Here is a 23,515-nt window from a genome sequence, read left to right as displayed (position 1 = left end):
AATCATAAAAACACTGTCACTGAGTGGGAACTGGACCCACGCTGCCTGCACCAAAGTCAGGCAAATGTATCACTCCACCATCTGTGACGTTTGCAGCATATAGAAGCTGGAATCTGATTGGACAAAAAATCTGACATGTACTTGAAGCAGTGCAGCCAAGAGAAAGGCTGTGAAATAAAGGCTGCTGTTGTGGAAAGGAACATCTAAAGAAAACCTTACTGTGTCGTGCGTAAATAGCCCGTGTGTGAGTCTGGCTGTGTTCACGTCAGATCAAAAACGTGCTGAGTAATTCTGCCTGGGTCAAGATAGGAGTAGGAATTACAAACCAAGGCCCTAACTATTACCACCAACACCCCACGGCATCCAGCCCCTCCTCTGGATGACTTATGAGGTGTATTTTTGGTCTTCCTGCTGAGTCATTCCCCTGAATAGGCTTTTTCTTTTATTTTATTTTTATTTTTTTTTAAACACAGACACGCACACGTGCGCCTGTACACATGCACTCTCCTTGCTTCTTGTCACTAATGCATCTGTTCATCATTGGGAAGTTTATATTGTGAATGGACAGCTGCATGAGCCATTGATTCCCTGAAGCAGAACAATCTTCCCAGATGCGACTTCTATGGCTATTAATAAACACAACCAAATTAAGGGTGAGGAGGACATTAGAATGTATTAAGAGGTTTGAGGAGCTTGGTTTAAATGGCAATCTCTCTCTTTTCATTTTTGATAGCAGTGTCTCCAGTAATTATGCTGTTCAAGCTACGATTTAATTAGGCAAAATGCTATTAATTTGGCGCCAACCTTTGGGAGGGCTTGTGTGGACGGGGCAGCTCATTATAATCCAAAAGAGATCCCACAAGGCCTTCATTAATTACAGTACCTTGTGTGATGTAAGCATTTGTAGAACAAAAACCAGAACTACAGAGCTCGTGACAGTTTTTCCAAGGGTAACCCATAGCATCACCTACTCTGTGGTTTAAAACGTGAACTTGAAGCACATTGAATGGGAAATTCGTAGTTTGGGTTTGAAATATATCTTTTGTTACACCAGTCCTACAACCTTTCTGACGCACCTTGAAGGTGAGTTTTTTCGTAAGTCATTATTTTTAGTTAGGTTTCACACACAAAAATAACAAGTATAGAGGAGTTCCCAAATGGTGAATCGCGAAAAGGTGGGATTCACAATGACACATTAGATATGAGTGTTGTATAGGGCAGTAGTGCTACACCCTGTGAGGGAAGGACAGGACAAGGACAGGAAAGGAAGCATGCAGGACAAGGGTCGCGAACCCGGCTGTACAACTGAAGTGTGGTGGGAGTGACTATGTAAATTACAAAAGTCTATAGGGCAAGAGTGTGAGTGAGGGGATACCCAAGCAATTCGCATATTCATGAGTTCATGAGGGGGCCGAAGGAGCAGCCGCGGGGCATGAGAGGTGAGCCCTAACGCCAAGCAGTCGTCCAGCCCGGGGTGCCCAGCCTCAGGAGTACCGCCATGAAGCTAGTGAGAACCCACCTCCCCCCCTGTTACTATGACTGCCAGGTCCCCGACTGGCCTACCCCGTGCATCAGGGCCCCTCAAAGTGGTGTGGTGCATTAAAATTTGGAGAGGCCAGTGAGTCGGTGGGTTGGGGGGGCAGGGTTGCCAGGCACTGCTGCCTAACAGCCAAATCCCCCCACCCAAGAACCACCGTCCCCCAGAGACGGGTGTATGTGGTGCATTAAAAGACACATGAGGATGATTGTGTGTGATGCATTAAAATCCTGGGTAGCAGGCAGGGCGGAGGGGCAGGGCGCCCGGACCGGGAAACAGCACTGATGTGCTAAACCCGGTCCGACACCCGCCCCCTCCCGACCACATACCAGTCCCCCAGGAACCCCTGGATATGTATGAGTGCCCAGATGTGACTAGTGAGAAAAATATTTACAGTGAGTGGTGTGAGTGTGTGCTCGGTGAGTGATTAAGAGGCCAAAGACCAAAAACATTGAATTGGTGTGCATTCCCATATAGCATGAAAATAGGTGTCTGGGGTATTTTGGGTGCATTGCATATTAGATCAGGGGTGGGCAAACTTTTTGGCTCAGGGTCCACATTGACTTTTAAAATTTGACAGGCAGGCCAAGCCAGGACCAGATGCTTACATATAAAAAATAAACGGGGAAAAACATTTCCCCGTTTATTTTTTTCTATATTAACTCTCGGCACTCACTGTCGACTTTTCTTTTCTTTGGCCCACTCATGCTTGAAGAAGGGTTCAGAGCAGTAGCAGAGTAAAAACAGAACGGCCAAAGTCACTGTATCACTGTAGCCTACTGCGCTACCTGGTGGAGACACTGGGCATTGCAGGACAACCTGATGGAACCACTGGGCATTACAGCACAACCTGGTGGAACCACTCGGCATTATATGACAAGGTCAAATGAATGCAGTAATGAGTTTGATATGATTTGGGCGATTCTGTACCAATCTTTGGCGGGCCGGATTGAAATGATCAACGGGCCAGATGTGGCCCGCAGGCCGTAGTTTGTCCACCCCTCTATTAGATGGAGAAAAGCCCATTTTATGCATAGTGTATTGAGTAAAGTGTGTTCTATGGAGCGCTTTATATTGTATGAGATGTACATTTGTGTTTTTTGTCATTCTAAACGTATTGTTACATATCTGTATCCAGTAGTTACGGTCAGCGGACATAGAAAGTTATTTTTCCCATTTAGTGATTGGTAGGTGTATTTATTTAGTGCGTGAAATTAGTTTATATACTTTTGAGAGATTATTTTTTTTCCTTTGCAGAAGAAGCTTCACTATTTGCTTGACAAACTCCGGTGGTTTGATGCTCCTCATTGTGGTGCATCCATTTGATGAGGTATTGTAATTGGTTAGCTAAATAATAGTGTTTAAAGTTGGGGGCATTTAGGCCTCCCTCCTGTTTACTTTTCTGAAGAGTGGATAAACTAATTCTATTTTTCTTATTTTTTGAATAAAAATGTATTACGGCAGCATCTAATGTTTGAAACTATTTAAATGTGGTCTTAAATGGAATCATTAAGAATAAATAATTTATTTGAGGTAAGGTTTACATTTTTATTGTGGCTATTCTTCCCAGTAGTGACATAGGTTATTCCAGCGTTTTAAATCATCTGAGATTTTTTTCCAGAAGTGTTGTGTAATTTAGTTTGGTTAGCTCTGTGAGTTTTGTCGAAATATTAATACCTAAATACTTAATGTTTCCTATAGGAATGATGTAATCTGGGATTTGATCTGCAGGATTCCATGAGTTTGCTGTTATTGGGATTATTATTGATTTTGTCCAGTTGATAGAATAATCTGATATTTGTGAAAATGTTTTAATAAGATTGACGACTGCCTGAAGAGAAGACTTGGGTTCCTGTAAATAAAGAAGAATATCATCAGCATACAGATTGATTTTGTGTTCTGTGACTAGTAAGCAGATACCTTTAATATTAGCATTCTGACGTATAGCGATACCAAGAGGTTCGATGAATATTGCATTGGCGAGAGTGGGCATCCTTGTCTGGTTCCTCTTTGTAAAGTAAAACTTTGTGATGTCATTCTATTTGTGGTAACTGTCGCTTTCGGTGAGTTGTGTAATGTTGTTATCCAATGTATAAATAAGTCTCCAAAGCCAAATTTGCAAAGTACTGCAAACAGGAAAGCCCAGTTTACTTTATTGAACGCTTCCTTTGCATCAAGTGACATGATGATTACATTTAGATTTTTACGCTGTGACATGCTTATTAAATTTAACAGACGTCTGACATTATTTGCGGAACTTCTACCTTCAATGAAGCCTGTCTGGTCATGGTGGATTATCGACGGAAGTACCTTTTCAAATCTCGCTGCGAGGGCTTTCGAGATAATCTTGATAGCTACATTAATCAGTGATAAGAGGCGATAATTAGCCGGGAGAGTGGGGTCTTTACCTGATTTTAGTCATAATTTAATTGAAGCTGTGTTCATATGGCTACTTATTGGACCTTTATAGTTTATCTCCTTGACTGTTCTGAAAAATAGAGGCACTTGTATTGGCCAGAAATGTTTAATGAATTCGACGGCGATTCCGTCTGGGCCAGGCGCACGTCCCGATTGCATATTTTTTAATGCATTATGTAATTCTGTGATGGTTAAAGGAACATCAAGACTCTCTTTAATTTCTGTATTTAATTGAGGAATGTTGAATGTTATAATAATTGTAAACTATTTGATTTATTTCTCGCGGTGACTGTGTGCAGTTGCCATTTGAATCTTGAATGGCTGTAATTAATGACTTTTGTTTATTGCACTGAAGTTGGTTCGCAAGAAATTTTCCTGATTTATTATTGTACTCAAAGTCTTGTCTGTCTTGTATTGTTTATTTTACACAATAAAAAGACAAACAAAAATGGAAAAAAATATATATATAAGAAATATAGTAAGACAAAAAGTATCAATGTGATAATGAAATCAACGAACAGCAATTTTACTGCAGTGTTTCTCCTCTAAAACAATTTTTCCAAAACTCAAATCCAAGGTAAACACAGGTGTTGCTGATTAAATAAATAAAGCTTCTCTAGCATGCTAGTACAGAGTCCTAATTAATGACATCAGTAACATCAGTAACAGCTGTGTTTACACAGCCTTGTGTTAACCAGGCTGCCGTGAAAAAGGTCAGTCTGCTGCATCGGTGAAAATCGTACGTAGTATGTTGTACTATGCAACAGCAATGACGTAATTTAAAGGCACGCTCCGCCGAGGAAGTGTTCGAAAACTATTTTTCATTGAACTGGTGTGAACTACGTAACCCACTATCTAAAAATATACGGTGATTTGGGAGTAGGGAATGAGTGAACAATTCCGAGCACAGCCTCTAAAGTTTTTTGATGGGCCATGAGATTTATCATATTTAATTCAACATGTCAGCCAGCTAATATACTTGCAGGAAGCCGTGATTTACAGTATTCTGCTGTGTATGACAACAGGTGATTTTATTTTGGTGCAATGATGATTTATATAATGTGCGCATTTACTTAATGTGTCCTCTTTTGCAGCCATTACCTACACACCAAGCTACAAGAAGCCACCTCCACCCGTCCCACCCCGCACCACCTCTAAACCCCTCATCTCCATCACAGCCCAAAGCAGCACAGAGTCCACCCAGGATGCCTACCACGAGGGGAGGCACCTCCACGGAGGGATGTGGGGCCCTGATGGGCTGACCCTGGGGCTGAGTCCCGGCAGGGCCCTCTATAATTCAGTTGAAAGCCTGGACAGTGCCAAGGCCGTAACTCTGGCCATGGAGGCAGCTGGGGTCATGGCTGGGAAAAGACACCCGTCCACAGACAGCCACAGCTCAGTCCTCACCTGTGACAAGGCCATCCTTGTGTCTAAGGCTGAGGAGTACCTAAAGACACCTCGATCCTCCATAGGAATACAGGTTAGTCTTGATTCTCTGTGAGGGCTCAAGGGGGCTTAACGAATGCCACAACTCTTGCATAATGATACAAACACAAAGAGAAACATAGTTCTCAATTCAGTCGCTAAAAATAGGCCCAGTGAGTCATCGTCCCACAATCCATCAATTAGGATTCAACTCATGTTGTTCTAGTGAATGGTTTCCTCCAGGCTCCATTCACTCCATCTCCATTTATGTTTGCATTTGAGCAGTTAGTTTGGAAAAATACACCAAATCCCACCTTGCAATGGATGAACAATGACTTAAAATGCACTCTCTTTAATGATTTCCCTTCTGTCTTTGTTTTTTTTGTTTTCTTTTATTTGCGGTGTGCATTGAGTTGTTGTTGTTTTTTTTACCGCTCATTAGCCCTTGAGTAAGTAATTAAAAATGTCTCTCATATTTATTCACCTCTAGCAGGACTTTCTACTTCGTATTTCCCTGCTCATTTATATTCCCCTTCCTTTTCCTACGCATGTACATACACTTAGACCCTTTCATGAATCTTAATAAAAGGTATTGGGGTGATCGTTTAAAGGGTCATTTGGCATTTTATGACCATATTAAGAGAAAACATTTTATAATGTTTTTTACAGTTATCAGGTGTCTTTATAACATGTGATTGACTAAGAATTATATTGTACCTTAAACACCCTATTTTTTTTGGTCTTGCTGAAATTAGCCCATTTGAAATGATGGCCCCGCCTCATGCAAGTGAGCCAGCTCTCATCCTGTCCCACATGCTGCTGGGCCAATGGCGAGTACAGATTTCGTTACCATGATGACTAGGGGTGGCTGCACTTAGAGCCCCAAATTACACTTGATTATTGTGTGAACGTTATGCTCACAGAAACATTAGAAATACAAATAGGCAGATAACAAATGATGTCCAGAAAGTAAACCCCCACATATTCGCTCTTTCTCCCTGGAAAATTTGCTGATTTTTTTGGGGGGGAAACCAATCTTCTGTTTTTCTCTGAAAATATTAAATTCACCAACTATGCATAGCTAATGTGACATGTACTGCATGTGAACATACAGTACCTAGCTATAGTATTGCCAGTACAATATACTGTGTTCCCATTCACTCCTACATATTTTCGCTCCCTCATCAAAATACACAGAAAATCCCTGGAATACATCGAGTACTTCAGTGTCTTGCTCACATGAGCCACCTAACTCTTGATCTTTGCCCTGCAAATCAGCCAGCCGAGCACGACTGAGACTGATTATGAACTGCTGCCTTCAAAGCTTGACGAGTAACATGCAATCAGGCCATCATCCTCCCACACCAGCCCACATATGGTTCTGAATGACTTCATTTTAATCATTAAATCAAAATCATTAACTTTACAGTCGATGTAATGTTGAAACGTATGAAAATGTACTGCTCTGTATACTTAAAAGTCAGCTTGAGGAACAATGCATTCTTCTAGATATACTGTAATTTCTCACGTATAATGCGCACTTTTTCCCCCAAAAAAATTTCAAAAGTAAATAGTGCACATTATACATAGGTATAAGGAAAAATAAAAAAAAACTTTCACATTTTATAAATGTATGCCGCCATCTAGAGGTTATGAAAAAGCTGTACACTTTCATTCGAATATGTCGCCGCCACCTAGAGGTTATGAGAAAGGTGTACACTTTCATTCTAATATGCCAACGCCACCTAGAGCTTATGAGAAAGGTGTACACTTTCATTCTAATATGCCAACGCCACCTATAGGTTATGAAAAACATGTAGTCTACACTTTTATTCCAATATGACAGGGGTACGTATGACTGCATATATGTACAGTTTAATAAGTTTAATAATCATAAGTTTAAATACCCTGGCAGAATTTGTGAAATATTGTGTTTGTTTAAATACGACTGATGACTGAACAACAACCATCATTAATTTCTTTATGGTTATGTTTTGTTTAATGATAATGCTTTTCTGAAATGCTTGACAGTTTAACTTCAATCCCATTAAAATAAAATTAAATGTGTTTTGACTGGCCCTTCATGTTTTCTTTAAAGGATTGTACCCATCTTAGGAATTCTGCCTGGGTAATCAAACACATGAGCACAACTGTGTGTTTTCTCATTTACTAAATAAAAGTATGGCTGTGAATTTTAAAATAAAAGCAAGTAAATAAAACTTGATGAAATAAAGTGCTTAACTTCCGAATAATTATTTGAAAAAACTAATGAAATACAGATATGTTTTGATCATATTGATAGAAGCAAAATTATGCATTGTAAAAACGCATTATACATAGGTGGAATGGTTTTCCAGAATTTTGCGGGTGCGTATTATACATGGGTGCGCATTATACACGAGAAATTATAGTATTACTGTTTTTAAAATGCGGCTCAAATGCAGTGAACTACTTCACCTAAGGTGGTTGGATTGATTCATCTCGACCTGACATAGACGTCCTAAAAGATTACAAAAGACTGTAATATATCAACTTTCAACACAATCTGTTCTGCATGGAAATTCAGAAAACAGACTGTAGATTTATTTAACATTCAGAGGTTTTTATGGTCAATTCATGGTATGTATATGACGTACAGATATCCAATATTCTCTTTTTCTTTCATCTTATTTCAATGGCATGAAGATTTTTAAGTAAAAAAATAAAAATAACTTCAATATGTACAATGCAGAAGTAATAAAACTTGAATTCAGCATAAAAGGGATTCCTGCAAGAAAATGTATATGAATGAATCTGTCATTAGAGTTAGCTAAATTAGCCCTCTTCTTGATTGATTTTTTTCATTCATCCATACCACTTGTTAAACCGCATTTGTGGAGAAGCAACATATTTGTAGTATTTTATCTTTCACCTTGTCAACATGATCTCAACAGCTTGTAACCCAGAAGGCCACTTTATGCAGTAGCATTCGCTGTATGTTGTGTTCTAAAGTGCCGACTGGTGTCTTTACATAATTACATTTAATCACAGTAACATAGAGGTTGCGTAGATAGTCATAGTAGATGGTCATAGCTTTTAACCTTTTACAGTCATTATCTGGGAAGTGTCACCATTGCTGTTTGCATTCTCTGAAAACTTAGTGCAGGTGGTATGATGGCAGATATTGCTTATTGTTCACCCTTTTGTTATGCTTCCAACAACAAGTTATATAGGTCACCATAACAAGCTGCTCTACTCTCATTTCAGACTTTCTGCCAGCATACCAAAATACTTGTATCCACTTCATCGTATAAATAGACTTTGATTTCAAGCACATCATATTTCAAACAAGAAATTTACCCTCCTTGTGATAAAAATGAAGTGAGGCGAAGTTATATGAATTTCTTCCATAGGTCTTGTATGCACTGCTCTGTTATTGCTGTGTATAAGGGGCAGAGGGGCACTTTTCACACAGAACAGTGAATTCAAGTGAGCAAAGAAACAAAATGGTACAGTACATTGCCTTTCAGCAGGGATCATATGTTTCAATATCCACATACTGTGTGCCACCAAACCCTTGATTTGTGAGCCATTTCTTTTACAGACACAGGCACCGAATGTTCAGTGGGCACTGGGGAGTGCAGACAGACCGAGTTATTGTGACATCAAGCCCACAGGAAATTAGGATCAGAAAGCAAAGAAATTAGATAAGAAGGAGATCAGCAAACACAGACGAGAGACAAACTGGAAAGAGACCACAGAATGCTACAGACACATGAATATCTATCTACTATGCATCTATTTATTTTCTATTTCTCGCCATCAATCACTGACTGACTTGCAATACTGAGGAAGTGTTTCCGTCCTTCTAATGAATGTAAAGCCAATATTGACTCCAATTGTAGCTCGTTTGATCTGAACCTTTTTTGTTTTCTTTTTTTTTGTCCTGTTCGGCTGTTAGGTCCAGCAGAATGGAAAATCGGTATCCCTTTTATGCCGGAACAGTTTTAATGTGTCACAGGGGAGTTTTTAAGCTTCCGCTGTGGTTTCTTAGTATTATAATTGAGGTTTATTGAGAATCAGACTTGATCATTCGAACAGAACAAAGCTTCGAGAAGCTGTTTGATCTGAACCGACTTGCCTTCATTCATTTATTTGAATTAATAAAGGCTTGAGATTCGCTTTGTGATATTCTGATGCTCATCTATGACCACAGGGGATTCATTCATTTTTTATTTTAAAAAAAAAAACAACAACAAATCATCAGTGGTATCCCCCAAAGTGACATTTAAAAATGCTACAGTAGGCATTTGTATGATTTTCTTTTGTTGTTGTTTTGATGTTACTTTCATTTTTAAATGAATTCAACTGCTACAGAAATCAACAACAGCAACAAAACATTTTAGGTGAAAGCAAGCAAGCACACAGGACCTGTAGAGAGAAACCTTGTTGTCTTTGAAACCTCCATAAATCATGGAATATTTACTGACAAGCGTTGGACAGTTAAGCCCAGTCCCAGTTCAATAAAGACACAACCATTGGGGGTGGTAGCTCGCATAATGACAGGAATATTGGCTTGTATTGGGTCTGTGCATTAGGTGGAGGCTGCAACAGACTCAGAATCTGAAAGCAAAGGCTCCAGGGAATACCATTCTGTTGGGATCCAGGTGGAGGATGACAAGAAAGGGTAGGAGAATGGTTTTGAATTTTTGCTATCACTGTCAACACTTTCATTATTTGTGTTTGTCTCTTGTTGTTAAAAGTAATCATGCAATTTTAAAACTCTGACCTTCAGACAAGGCCGGTTCAAGCGCTCCAACAGCGTGACTACAGCTGTGCAGGCTGACATGGAGTTGGAGGGCTTCCCCACCATGGAGGACAAAGGCCTGCAGTTCGGCGGGGGCTTCCAGCGTCACTCAGAGCCCAGTACACCCACCCAGTATGGAGCTGTACGAACCGTACGTACCCAGGGGCTCTTCAGCTACCGCGAGGACTACCGCACCCCAGCTGAGCCCCCCAGTCCCAGAGAGACCACGAGTGAGCCCACGTGGCAGTTGGAGCCCCCCTGCCCACAAGAGAATGCAGTCGCATCTGGTGAGTCGGGGCGTAGCTCCCCTTCTCTGAGGAGAGACGGGAGCTGGTTCATGCAGCTGCTCCACACTGAGACCAAGAGGATAGAAGGGTGGTGTAAAGAGATGGAGGCAGAAGCTGAAGAAAACGACTTGTCAGAGGAGAGTGAGTGACACAAACTACATTGTGTCTTATAAAATATGCCAATTTTAATTACAGTGTCAAGTATGTAAACTTGTGTTACAGTCTTGGGAAAAATCCGAAGTGCTGTGGGGAGCGGTCAGCTGTTAATGTCACAGAAATTCCAGCAGTTCTATTGGCTTTGTCAGCAAAATCTGGTAAGTATGCGGGCGTGTGCATGCTTTTGTGTGAGATGTTTTGTCGCAACTCCACAAACTGTAATACCAGTTGTAAGCAAGAACCCTCTTCGTTTAAATTCATTTTTGTCGCGGGCCACGTGGTTACGATTTCCCCGTGCCATTATAACTTTGCAACCATATAAATGGTTCAAGTACAAAAAAATGTTTTTTTTTGTACTTACATTATATTACTTTGCTATATCGAGGGATTTTGCAGTCATTATTTTTCTACACGGATTGCACACGCCAGGAGGAAACAGGGCATAAAAGACAAGGAATGTCCAAAGTATGGGATCATTTCACACACTCAAGTTTACCAGTACCATTTGCTCAAAAGCAGCCCCATCCCATCATGTTCCCACCGCTGTACTTCACTGTTGGTATGGTGTTTTAGGGTGATATGCAGTGCCATTTCTCCTCCAAACATGGTGTGCATTATGGCATCCAAAGAGTTCAATTTTGCTCTCATCCGACCAGACTATATTCTCCCTGTATTTAACTGGCTTGTCCAAACTTTATACAAGCTTTGACATGCTTTTCTTTCAGCAATGGGATCTTGCGTGGTGAGCGTACATACAGGCCATGGCGGCGAAGTACATTACTCATTGTTTTCCTTGTGACAACAGTACCTGCGAATTCCAGGTCTTTTTGAAGCTCTCCACAGGTGGTCCTTGGCTCTTGGACAAGCCTTCTGATTATTCTTTGCACTCCTCTGTCAGAAATCTTGTGAGGAGCACCTGAGCGAGGCAAATTTATGGTGGTATGATTGGCTTTCCACTATCGTATTATAGCCCCAACCGTGCTCACTGGAACGTTCAGAAGCTTAGATATGCGACTGTAACAAATGCCATCGTTATGTTTTGCAACAATTAGTTTGCGATGGTCTTGACACAGCTCTTTGCTCTTACCAATCATGAGATGTGTCTTGACTCGCACCTTGGCAATGAGACCTTTTTGTAAGCCATCAATTAGGACTGAAGCAGCTGATATTCATATGCAATGACAAGGGGCTGGATTGCTGTTTGATTATTGATGGATTTTAGGTGTTGTCTTGGCTTTCGTTGCCACTTTCCACCTCCCTTTCTTCATGCGTTCAATATTTTTTCTCTGTGTCATTTCAAATTTCCGTTTAGATATTTCACAAATTCTGCAGAAATATTCCAAATGTATGCCTTGATGTCTGTGTCAGTGTGTCAACTTTACAGGTGCAGCTGTGAGTGTCTTGATTTGAAGCCCAAATAGCAGGAAATGTAATTGAACCATAAACAGTTGATTTGTCAAGACTAAAATTTAAACAGTCAGTTTATATGCTTGATCTATGAGTGAGAGTACAAAGTTGGGAGTATTTTATATTAAAATGATTTTTACACCATTCTTATGGCTAAATTGCAGATTGAAATTCAAGTCGATGGATGTGGTCTTCTCCAACCTTCTCTGTCCCTTACACGCCCCTGGGTATTTAACCCTTGAATCCCGCCTCTCTCTTTCTCTTTCATGTCTGGCTCCCTTGTTTTTGTCTCTGGCTTGCTCTGGTTGACCTCGGCACGGCTCGGCCATGCCGCCGCCCCTCCTCTTTCTTTTGTTCAAACGCGCGGCTCGCAAGACGCAGGCCTTGGGGATGGAGATCCGGCTCCCTAGCCTCCGTGGTTCACCGCTGCTAAACCTCCAGAACAGTTGCTGCTGAGCTACCAGATACGCTCCCAGACAAACATGAGTTCTCTGCGGATCTCGGAAACAGGTGGGGAGAGAAACGGTCATATTCTCCCAACGGGGCGTGACGAACAAAAATTTTTCTTCTTCCGCCTCTTTTGTTTTTGTTTTATTTTTCTGCATCTTTTGTACTTTTTCAACCAAACCTGCTTCGTTCTCCCTCCTGTGATGTCCGGAGAAAGACCACCCCCACCGACCAACTGCTCTACGGTCGTGAGTACAACACGACAAGCATTGCTTGGATGTACAATATTAGTGCCTATTAATTTTTGGGGAAATTACTAGGTTCACACAAAATCCCAACTTTGCTCTCGCTTTGACTCAACGCATTATAAACCCCCGCAGCACACAATGTTCTAGTTCCCTTTTCATACGCCTATTTTTCTTTCTTTCACCATTATTTGTGTTTCCTTGTTGTAGTTAGACCCCTCTTTGTGTTTCCCTATAGATCCCTCGTAGATTTCATTAAATATTCTATAAAATTCCACTCTTTGTTGTGTTTTGTGTGTGTTTTGTGTTTAATAAGGAGACCTCTGTCATCCAGGACCCCTATTTCATAAAATGTAGCAACCTTTAGATGATGAGACTGATAAAAGGGTTGTCGTCGCTTTTCCTACATTTTATATATATAAAAAGTAAGGTCGTGCCCGTTACGAGACAAAAATAGCTTGATTTATAAGGTTAAGTGTCATATCACGCTAAACCGGAAGCAACGCAGGCGTTGCTACTTCGACGAATTTATTTTTGAAATAAATTACGTTTTATCCAAACGCCAATATATGCTACACAGTATACTGATGAAGATACAGTATATGTTTTCAATCATATATACTATTATACAAAGGTACATAATTTCAAGTTGCCAATGTGGTAAACTCTTGTAATTTTTCCCTTTTCTTTGAAAATATCAAATATATTTCAGTTTAACATATTTTAATCATGCGCAACCAATGTACAGTACAAAGTTCGAATTAAGTACATTCAAATGACTTTTTTTAGTGTAGAATCACAGCAAATGTGTTTTCTACAATGATTTATCTGCAATCGTTAATAAACATAACATGAATATAAAGATTCTATGGAGAGGATTAAGAACAACACTGGTGAAAGACACAATCGTCTTGAAAGAAAGCGTGACTTAAACCACCCTCCTCACGTCACCCTAGTGGGGCAGAGCGGCAGCCGGCAGTCGTAGCGGGCGGCTCACCTCAATCCGCGAGCGGACTGAATGCTTCAGGAGGTCCTTTGTTCCAACAGCAATTAGACCGTTTAATGCCTCAATTGAGGGCAGTGGCTCATGACTGCGGCCCTTTTATTTGCAGTACTTCTATCATTTTGACTCAGGGGTTTATTACTGGCTGACTGCATGGTGTATTGCTATTTAATGTGTATGTGCATGTGTATTTTGGTCCATTGACTGTGAGTTGCGAAATGCTTAAATTTCCTCAACAGGATTAATAACGTATCTATCCATCTATCTTATCTATCGACCTACCTACCTATCTATCTATCTATCTATCTATCTATCTATCTATCTATCCATCCATCTATCTATCTTCAGTATCTAGCGATCTATAATCTATCTGTCTGTCTGTCAGGTGAATTCAGAGATTTATTTCTACATACATATGTGGTTGAAGATAATTGCTGAAAACATACAAATGGTGAGAACTCTGTAATACTCAATTGTGGAGATAGAGCATTAAACTGCGATTCACCTTTTTAGTTTTCTGGATTTTTTTGGGGTGGGTGTGGTTTTAAACAGCGCCCAGTGACACACTTGCGTCTCCAGCATGAGTCGGCTTTGTTCACATCAGTGACTGTCTGCTGCAATTTTAGAGTTACTTCATTCTACTTACTTGGTCCATTTCTACCACTATAGTTGGCTAGTTAGCTAACTATGCTTACACCCCAAAAATACATCTTCCCTGAATGCCACAATTTACAGAACATGTCAGTGTCGCTCCCAGGTGTTACGTATTTGGAGTTATTCACACACCGTAATATGTTGAAACGTGATGCTTTGTGCGTGTATAACTAGCAGGAAGCATGTGCTCAAATGTCTGTCATGTAGCGTGAGCCACAAGCTGAACGACGTGTGTCTCCGTCTTTAATAAATGGTTAACTTTCGCTGAAGTGCCCCTGAAGAATTGTCGAATTGGACGAGCCCGCCGCCCATCCCCGGCGTCTTGAGGCCTATTAGCCCACGAGCTAGCAGGTGGCTAGCGCCTCTCGTCGTGGTGGGATATATTCCAGCCACCGGAGGCTTTAAGTGTATATATTTTCACGGCTCAAACATATATGGATGAGTAGGCATACGAAAGGTGCTAGACATACCACTGTATTGGACAGTTGAGTGGGGCGTGTTTTTTAGCACCTTCAGCGGACACACCCACAGCATCTGAGAGCTGAGACAATGGCTTAATATGTTTTAATCATAAAAATTAGGCTTGTGCTAAATTAGGTGGTTGTCTGGTTAGAGCGTCTGCCTCACAGTTCTGAGGACCGGGGTTCAATCCCCGGCCCCGCCTGTGTGGAGTTTGCATGTTCTCCCCGTGCTTGCGTGGGTTTTCTCCGGGTACTGCGGTTTCCTCTCACATCCCAAAAGAAACATGCATGGTATGTTAATTGGCAACTCTAAATTGCCCGTAGGTGTGAATGTGTGTGCGAATGGTTGGTTGTTTGTATGTGCCCTGCGATTGGCTGGCAACCAGTTCAGGGTGTACCCCGCCTCCTGCCCGATGATAGCTGGGATAGGCGCCAGCACGCCCGCGACCCTAGTGAGGAGAAGCGGCTCAGAAACTGGATGGATGAAATTAGGCTTGCTAACAACAATCTTCTCTGTGGTGTGTCAAATTTATATTTTCACTTAACACAGATTCTTGGGATAATCTGATTTCAAGAAAAACATTCTAGAAAATGGATGGATGGTGACAGGATTAATTGTTTACCAAGGACATCTAGTTGGTACTTGAAATTCACAAACTAGTGAGCATTCTCCCATCATCCTAGACAAGAATTAAACCATCAACTCAAAGTCACCTTGTGCTTGTTACCTCCTGTAGGACCCCAGCGCTATGCCTCGGCCCACCTCACAGGACCTGGCCGGGTTCTGGGATCTGCTGCAGCTCTCCGTTGATGACGTCACCTTGAAGTTTGACCAGCTGCAGGAGATTAAAAGCAACAACTGGAGGCCAATAGCTAGTCCAGAGAAGAAGGTAAATGGGTCCTTACTACACTTTCAATCCTGGTCGCAGAGATGGACAGCTCAAGGGTTTCTTTTGGAAGTCCAAACTTTTAAGTGTTGTAGTGCTAGCAGTTCACATCTTTGACTTTCATACAACTGGCACGGCTCAATACCAGATCAATGCCCCATTCACAACTGCTCAGAGGTTGGCTGGTGATCAGTAAACGCGTATAATTTGTCATCTTAATAGGCCGTCGCCTAATCTTCAAAATGTTGGGGGTCATGAAATTTCATGAGAGAAAAAAAAAATTTGTTGTAGGGGTCGTAATTTTAATATCTGCATTTTAGTGTCATGTTGGATGCCTAAAGAGATCCGCACGCTGAGCGACACGACAGAACGCCACTGAACACTTAAGTCATGTCGTGTAGTGTGCATGGTTCTGGAATTAGTTTTTTTTTAGTTGCCAACAGTCTGCAACTAGTTTGGCTGCGATTGCAAATAGCGACTCGCAAGTGAACAGCAATCAAAATCCCAGGTTATAATCTTTCACAACAAAAATTACATTTGTGGGTACCAAGCCAAGCTTTTTTTTTTTTTTGCAAAATAATACCCAACTTTATTCATAATTTCATGTGTACCTGTGGCTAAAAAAGCAAAGTGAGATTCTTTCTGCTGCCAAAATTAACGCACGAAAATTCATGTTCATGCAGTCAATGAATAATATATATATATATATATATATATATTACTAATTTTTGCTGAGTTTGCTGACTTATTTTTAGTAACATATCATGCGACCGACGTGCAGTCTAGAGTTTTTTTTTTTTTTTTTTTTGTTCAATAGATCAAATCTTTTCAGTGAACGTAATGAACTGAATCACTTTACGCAATGATTCGTTCGTTGAGCTCGGCCGCCGCCGTGAGGGAGTCGGCTGGGAGCGGAAAAGGAACTGCTGCAGCGTTCGGTGCAATCTTGACGTGTCAAATGTGACGCGCGTTCCTTTTACGCGGCCCTGTAACAAATGCCTCACGGACCGGAGGTTGGGGACCACTGCCCTAAAGGGACAAAACGTATTGTAGATGCAGAGCATTCCACAATAAAATCTGTGATGAGTTATGAGTCATGCATAAGATTTGCGTTTCAACTGTCACTCTGGCATGATGGAATTAGTAGTGAATAACATTGAGTAATGGTGACTACTTGGTATTCTCCTGTGATGATTGTTTACTGTGGTATGATTTTTATTTATTTTTTTTCTCATTCGAAAGACCTCAGCCCCACCTTGGAAAAGAGATTGTGTTAAACTAATTAGTGGAGTGGTAAAGGAGAAAGGAAGGACAATATTAATTTGTTTTTCAACTCTGAATTTGAGCAGCTCGTTTGATCCAGACAAAGCGCTGAACATGTTCTGAAAGCACCACCTAATTAGTTTGCTGTTCTTTCCCGAAGCCTCCAGCTCCAGCACCAAAGAAGACAAGTCGACAGAAGAGTCTGGTGACAAGGGAGAAATCCTTGGACCTCCCCGACAGGCACCGGCAGGAGGCTCGTCGACGGCTCACGGCAGCCAAGCGGGCGGCCTCCTTCCGGCAGAACTCTGCCTCGGAGCGAGCGGACAGCATTGAGATCTATATTCCCGAGGCTCAGACTCGACTTTGAGAACTTCGGTTCAGGGGAAACTTGTCTCCCTGCTCAGTTAGCCTTTTTTTCCAGACTTCTCGTCTCTCTTTATTTATTTATTTATTTATGCGATCTCTATAGCCATCCTCAGTGCCCCTCGCCAATGCCATCGGCCTGTAGGATGTGCCTCTCATCCCAAATTTATCAGAGTTGCATATCGGACACGGGTTGACTACTTTTCTTACTAGTAATCTGGTTACCACACCCTCATCCAGCATCTTGCATGGTATTTTTTCAGTGTTTTTTCCAACATTTGCAAAGTGCCATTTTAAAAGTGTAGCTTTGAGACGCCTATTAGCAACCAGGCCTTTGAGCTCCAAAAAGAAGAGGATTTTAAATAGATGAAGGAAATCTCCAACTCTTTGAATTTTTCAGTAATTGACTTTTATTTCCCAAACTTAATGTGAATTGTGAAAAGTGCCAATGCTTAAAATACCTCAGTCAGTGAGCCCAGACCGTGTTGGAAATGCAGCTTTTCTTGTTACATTTTTTTTTTTTTTTTTTTAAATCTAAATCAGGTTGTGGTCATTTTTCATGGAATTAATTGTTGGGAAAATGACCTCATCACCATTCAAATTTGAAACACCTCTTCCCTACATCTGCTGTTCCTGTTGCAAACTATCAAATCATCAAATGGTCTTGAAACTGAAAACATTGTGCCAATATTTTGCATAACATCAACGCAGCAGGAAAACAAAAATGGTTTGTTTGTGTCCTTAGATCAAAACGTGTTGACTGCACTAATGCACTTATTACAATTCCGTTTCCGAAGGAAAATGTACGTAACTGAAGGTAATGATAGTTCTTTCTTTTTATTTTCTCAATATGGGTTTGAACAACATAGTTTATGTACCAGTACAGTATATTCCGCCATGTCCATTGCTCACATTCCCTCTACTTGCTTTTAACACGCGCACACAAAGGAACTTTTGTTTTGTTTTAACCCAATCCACAGTGCTTTTCTCATGCTCAGCTCAATTGTACTGTACCCTTGAGCATGTCATGTTAGAGAAGATGTCTGCTGTTTTTATTCCTAAAAAAAATGGAATGTTATGATATTATTCTCACTGAGTTGTAGAATAACTGCACTGTCCCCTCAGGCAAGAGCAAATCTTTCCGCGGATGATCTAAGTTTGTGATTGTCAGTTTGTCACCAAATATTCTATACATGAATATTCATATTCACTTGATACTTGATTACTTTTACTTCGACATGCTTGTGTTGCGCCGATTCTCTTTACGTTAGCGTGTTCAAAACTCGATAAACTGAGATGTATTCACCAATTTGAATGGGATTTACAAGCTGCACTCACTGAAGCCACAACATAAGGTACAGCTGCACGATCCAATCAAATTCAATAAAATGCAACATTAAAATTGGAATTCTGCCCTTACAAAGATTGTAATGCTCAGTCTTTACTGACACTGTCGGAGAGAGAATCGGTTTAATAATGTGTTTATTCTTGTTATAATAGAAATCTATCGGATTGAGAGGTATTACATAATTTTGCCCCATCATGTACAGTAGCTAAACAAGACAAACAATACAAAGGCTCCTTTGTATATTGCATTGCACTTTGAGACCTAAATAATAAGCACCTTGTTACCTACCTCTCTTTCACTCAACCTAAGCATTATTTTTGTTCAGGCAGAATTTTGAAAGTGCTTTTTGTATTGATCCTTATTTAATTGTGCGGTTGTCATGTTGACATGTCCAGTGAGTGCACTATAACTTTTCTTCTCATCCACAAAAACTCATTCCGTTTCTGATGACATTATGGTCTTTCATTCCTAATAAGAGGTAAGCGCAAGAGTACACATTTTTGAGTTTTGGTTTATCTTCGTGCTGCCGTGCTGACAGAGACAAAGAGAAGGGGAATATGAGGTCAGAGTCTACGTTGACTTTATTTCACCACCGCTACTCTCCGGTGGCATATCGCACATCTCACGCACTGTGATGCACGCACGTACTGCAAGATAAGGACTTTTATGAGATATAACCCACATACACTCACCAGCCACAACACAATACTTGGTACATATGCACAATGTAATGAGATTCAGTATTGCGCTTGCATATTAATCAAAGGTAGTATTAGCAAGCAGTTTAGTTTTAGGAAGAAGTTTAGTTTTACGCCCCTGCAAACTAGAATTACGACGACTATACTGTGAGTACACCCCTCACATTTGTTTTTTTGTAAATATTGTATGATATCTTTTCATGGGGCAGCGCTGAAGAAATGACACTTTGCTACAATTTAAAGTACACGTTGTACAACAACGTAAATGTAATGTCCCCTCAAATCAACGCAACACACAGCTATTAATACCACTGGCAACAAAAGTGAATGCACCCCTAAGTGAAAATGCCCCAATTGGGCCCAACGTGACTTGATATATGTGCAAAAATGTGAGGGGTGTAGTCACTTTGCTCTTTGTACCCTGTCTCTCGCCCAAAAGTCAGCTGGGATAGACCCCAGCTCACCCGTTAACCTTCTGACGACAAGCGATTTACAAATGTATTACATTGTGCAGCTGTACCTACTGTTTTGAATTAGGAAAATACATTACTGACGCTGACTTCGGTTCAATTTACCTTCCTGTTTTCAAACATCAGAGTGTTTGATGAGTTAGTGTTTCCCGTGCGACCAAAGCGTATAAAAAGACGTGCGTTCAAACCACACTGTGTGTCTATCCGTTAGGTGACACACATCTACACCTTGCTTGAGAGACTTTTAACAGTTTGACAGAAGGAGCGTGTGGACGTGATGCCAGCCATTTGGCAGAAGCAGAGACAGTCCCCTGCTGTTCGTACAGAGGCAGGCAGACAGGAGAGAGACAGACCCGGCCTGACATAGGCTGGCTTAGAGGAGACGTGAGCGCCGCGTTGGGCCCCCAAACTGCTGGCGTTATGTGCTGTTGTGTAGCTGCAGGGCTGTGTTAGATGAGGATCTCTGTTCGCTGCGCTGGGTATTTTCAGTCTGCCTTTCACTAGGCAAAGCAGCTTATGTAAGATTTTGGGTCCTTGGTGAGATCAGGCAAACGGCCTCACGGGCCCCTCCAAAAGCCGGTGTTGATAAATGCGTTACTGAATCTTGGCCTTCGTTGCTGAACTACGTCCCCGTGGATTTGTTTTTCCCTTTCCCCTCATGCACAGTACAAACTGGCCACATATGCAATGTAAACCATTAGCAGATCGTCGCAAGTGGCTAGCGAGATGAGGGTCAAGTCACGTGAGAGGAATATCCTATACCTTCAAATAGTGGCTTCTGCTCTGACATACACTGTGCCTCGATTATTTGACAGGCGCGTTCCAACTAAACAAATAAATGCCTCACCTCAAATCGATGTTTCCTTTTTTCTCCTAAGGAAATAATAACAGCTATATACAGTACATACAGTATAGCTGTTAAATTTAGTATAACCAAGTCCAGGGGCACCAGAAAGGGGGGTGATGACCATTTAAGGGTCAATGACTGACAAGGCCCCAAGAAAAATAGTTGTGTTCCCCGGCTACATCGCGGTTCATCGATCGTGCCACTGCTATATCCATTTTTATAAGCGGTGTTTTTTTTTTTATGGATTTCTATAGTACACTTACTTACTGTGATGCCCTCGCATGTAGGAAAGGAGATAATGCACTTTTTAGCTGTCAATCGGATGCCAGGAGAACAGTAAAACTCAAACACAACGAGCACATTTACGCAGGAGCTGCTGTCGACCGCTGCTCACACCTATACACTCATGCAGACTCGTCAAGGTCGTACTTCTAGAAGTCTTGCTTGAACAAAAAACAACACACACAAAAAACAGGGCTTTATTCTTTGGACAAACCAAGTCATGAGAACTGCATCAAAAAGGAACAAATTCCTGAATTGATCAAACTTGACGATCAAAATACACATCCGCATGGTCATACACCCATGTAGCAAGTGCAAACCTTTAATCCAAAAGGCTTCGTCAGTTCTAAATTTCCAGTGCGGAGAAGATGAAGAAGGCTTTGGGATTAAAGAGAAACGTCTACAAAAAAACAAGAACAGTCCAGTTGCCTTGATTCAACCTTTGCGGATTACCGTGACCTGGATGACTGACAATCTACAGACATATTCCCAGACTTCAGCTCGTTTAACCCAGATCCTCTGTGACTCTTTTCAAAAGGACGTTAACGTGATGGTCATGTGATGTAGTGAGAAGTGGAGGAGATTCCCCTTTGGCAGGAAGTCACTAGACTGATGATGAATTAATAGCAAGTCAGTCACCGTAACCTTGCGAAAACACCAAGGGCGGAAAAGATACTGTCACATTCAAATACTGTGAGGACAGCAATCCACTATAAGTGCCATCTTTCTTCACATTACTCAGCCCCACGTTTTTTTTGTTTTGTTTTTTTTTGCTGTTTTCCAGAAGCAAATCATCTCTGCTACATTAACGCATCCGCCTTCATATTTTCAATATTTCATCGGCAGCCTCACCTCTGGCTCTCTCCACTTTCAACTGAAGAACTAGATGTGAGATATTTAAAGGGGACATTTTCTTAATCAAAAGGTTAGAACAGAAACGTCAAGATTACCTTCAACTTGTAAAACAATTCTATGATTAAGACAAAATGGGGGGGGAAGGTAGTTGTTTAGGGAAAACTATTTTCATCTTATGTACATCGTATCTATAGTGAGATGAATATAATGCCAAATATTCATTATTTGTAAAGAGATATATATACAGAGATATACAGTATATAATTCTATAATATGCTTCACTGAAACAACTATTTTCTGCTGTTGCTCATGTTCTCTTGTCACTTGCTTTCTGAATATTTTATAAACTGATATGATGGCATGCATACTGATTCTGAATGTAGACTCTTTTATAGTATGTATTTATTTATTTATTTTAAGTCACTGATGTAGCCTACATGTTGTATATTATTTATTTTTTATGAGATACATGTTTCTCTGTGAATTTATTGTTTTTGATTTATTTATGGACAGAGCTGCTGAAAAGGTTTGCCTCTTTTGAGTAATTTGGTCATTGCTCTCATCATCCAATGTAAATAATTCTCGTAATTAAATTTTTGGACAAAAAAGTTTGAGACACTGTCGGTGTGCTTCCTGATTACTCAGCAATTGTGCCAGGTTTAAATATATTCACACTAGAAAAACATGTATAGCAACTGTATCTATAGGGGGGCAGAATGTTTTGGTCATTGTCACTTAGTGAATTTACCACAATGGTTTGCACACTGCCCGCTGAACATGCAGTTAGAGAGCGGGCCAAGAAAATAGGACTGCACATTTTATTTTCAGTCTTCTTGCTGCTCAAGTGAGACAAAGTGACTACTTGGCATTTACATGGATAGAATAAAATGTTCCCTGTGGCTCGTTTTGTCTCTGAAAAAAATAATAATGGAATACTCAATGAAGCACAAACTACACATATAAATGTGTATCAATTATTAATATCAGAAAATCAAAAATCCATTGTTTTCTGGGGGGGACACTTTTAGGAGGAGACTGTTTCAATTTATAGTTCAGTCCTATTGTTCACTAAAAATAGGCATGAACAGTGCCTCAATAGCAGACACTAAATGCAGCATTTCAAATACACTGTTCACTTTGTCCTCCTTAACTTAGTGCGTATGTTGCTTTGTTTGCTCCATGTAGCAATCTGGCAACCCTCCTGTCAGTCAAACATGGCATTGATATTTGATTCTAGGCAGCTGGAGGGAGGGAGAAAAAAAAAAAAAAAAGTACTTCTGACAACTACAAGGGATGAGGTGCTGCGCTCCAGTCACAAATGCGTAATGGTATCTCGCCCCCTGCTGGCTAAACAGAACCAATCCTTTCTTCTGTTCTTTCCAACTTACCCCACATTAACATTGTTTCAAGGTTGTATACAGTCGTTTCCTGAACAGAACATGTTGATACACTACTCACAAAAAGTTTGGGATATTGGGCTTTCAGGTGAAATTTCATGATGACCTGAAAATTAACAATAACCTCTACAGGTAAACGTTTTTTGACCCTCTAACATTTTGAATGCACATGTCCAACTGTGCAGTGTTTCAGTTCCTTTGCAAGTGTTTGATCCATGAATAGACCATTAATTTCCAAGAATTTCCACTTCTATGGCTTTCTGTTACTCTTCCAATCTC

The 23,515-nt window shown here is 40.8% G+C and overlaps 1 protein-coding gene across 1 annotated transcript in view; it reads left to right on the top strand.

Annotated features, from left to right (window-relative positions):
• dlgap2a (discs, large (Drosophila) homolog-associated protein 2a) overlaps positions 1-17,343 on the top strand; it is a 175,965-nt gene extending 158,622 nt beyond the window's left edge. The window contains exons 9-14 of the mRNA XM_061696775.1: positions 5,050-5,435; positions 9,958-10,046; positions 10,155-10,594; positions 10,676-10,767; positions 15,564-15,716; positions 17,137-17,343. Coding sequence (XP_061552759.1) covers positions 5,050-5,435; positions 9,958-10,046; positions 10,155-10,594; positions 10,676-10,767; positions 15,564-15,716; positions 17,137-17,343 — 1,367 coding nt within the window. The remainder of the gene's footprint in view (positions 1-5,049; positions 5,436-9,957; positions 10,047-10,154; positions 10,595-10,675; positions 10,768-15,563; positions 15,717-17,136) is intronic.
• Positions 17,344-23,515: the final 6,172 nt, after the last annotated feature.

Source organism: Phycodurus eques, chromosome 14, assembly GCF_024500275.1.
Source record: "Phycodurus eques isolate BA_2022a chromosome 14, UOR_Pequ_1.1, whole genome shotgun sequence".
Classification (NCBI taxonomy): Eukaryota; Metazoa; Chordata; class Actinopteri; order Syngnathiformes; family Syngnathidae; genus Phycodurus; species Phycodurus eques.
This window is presented reverse-complemented; position numbering and strand designations above follow the sequence as displayed.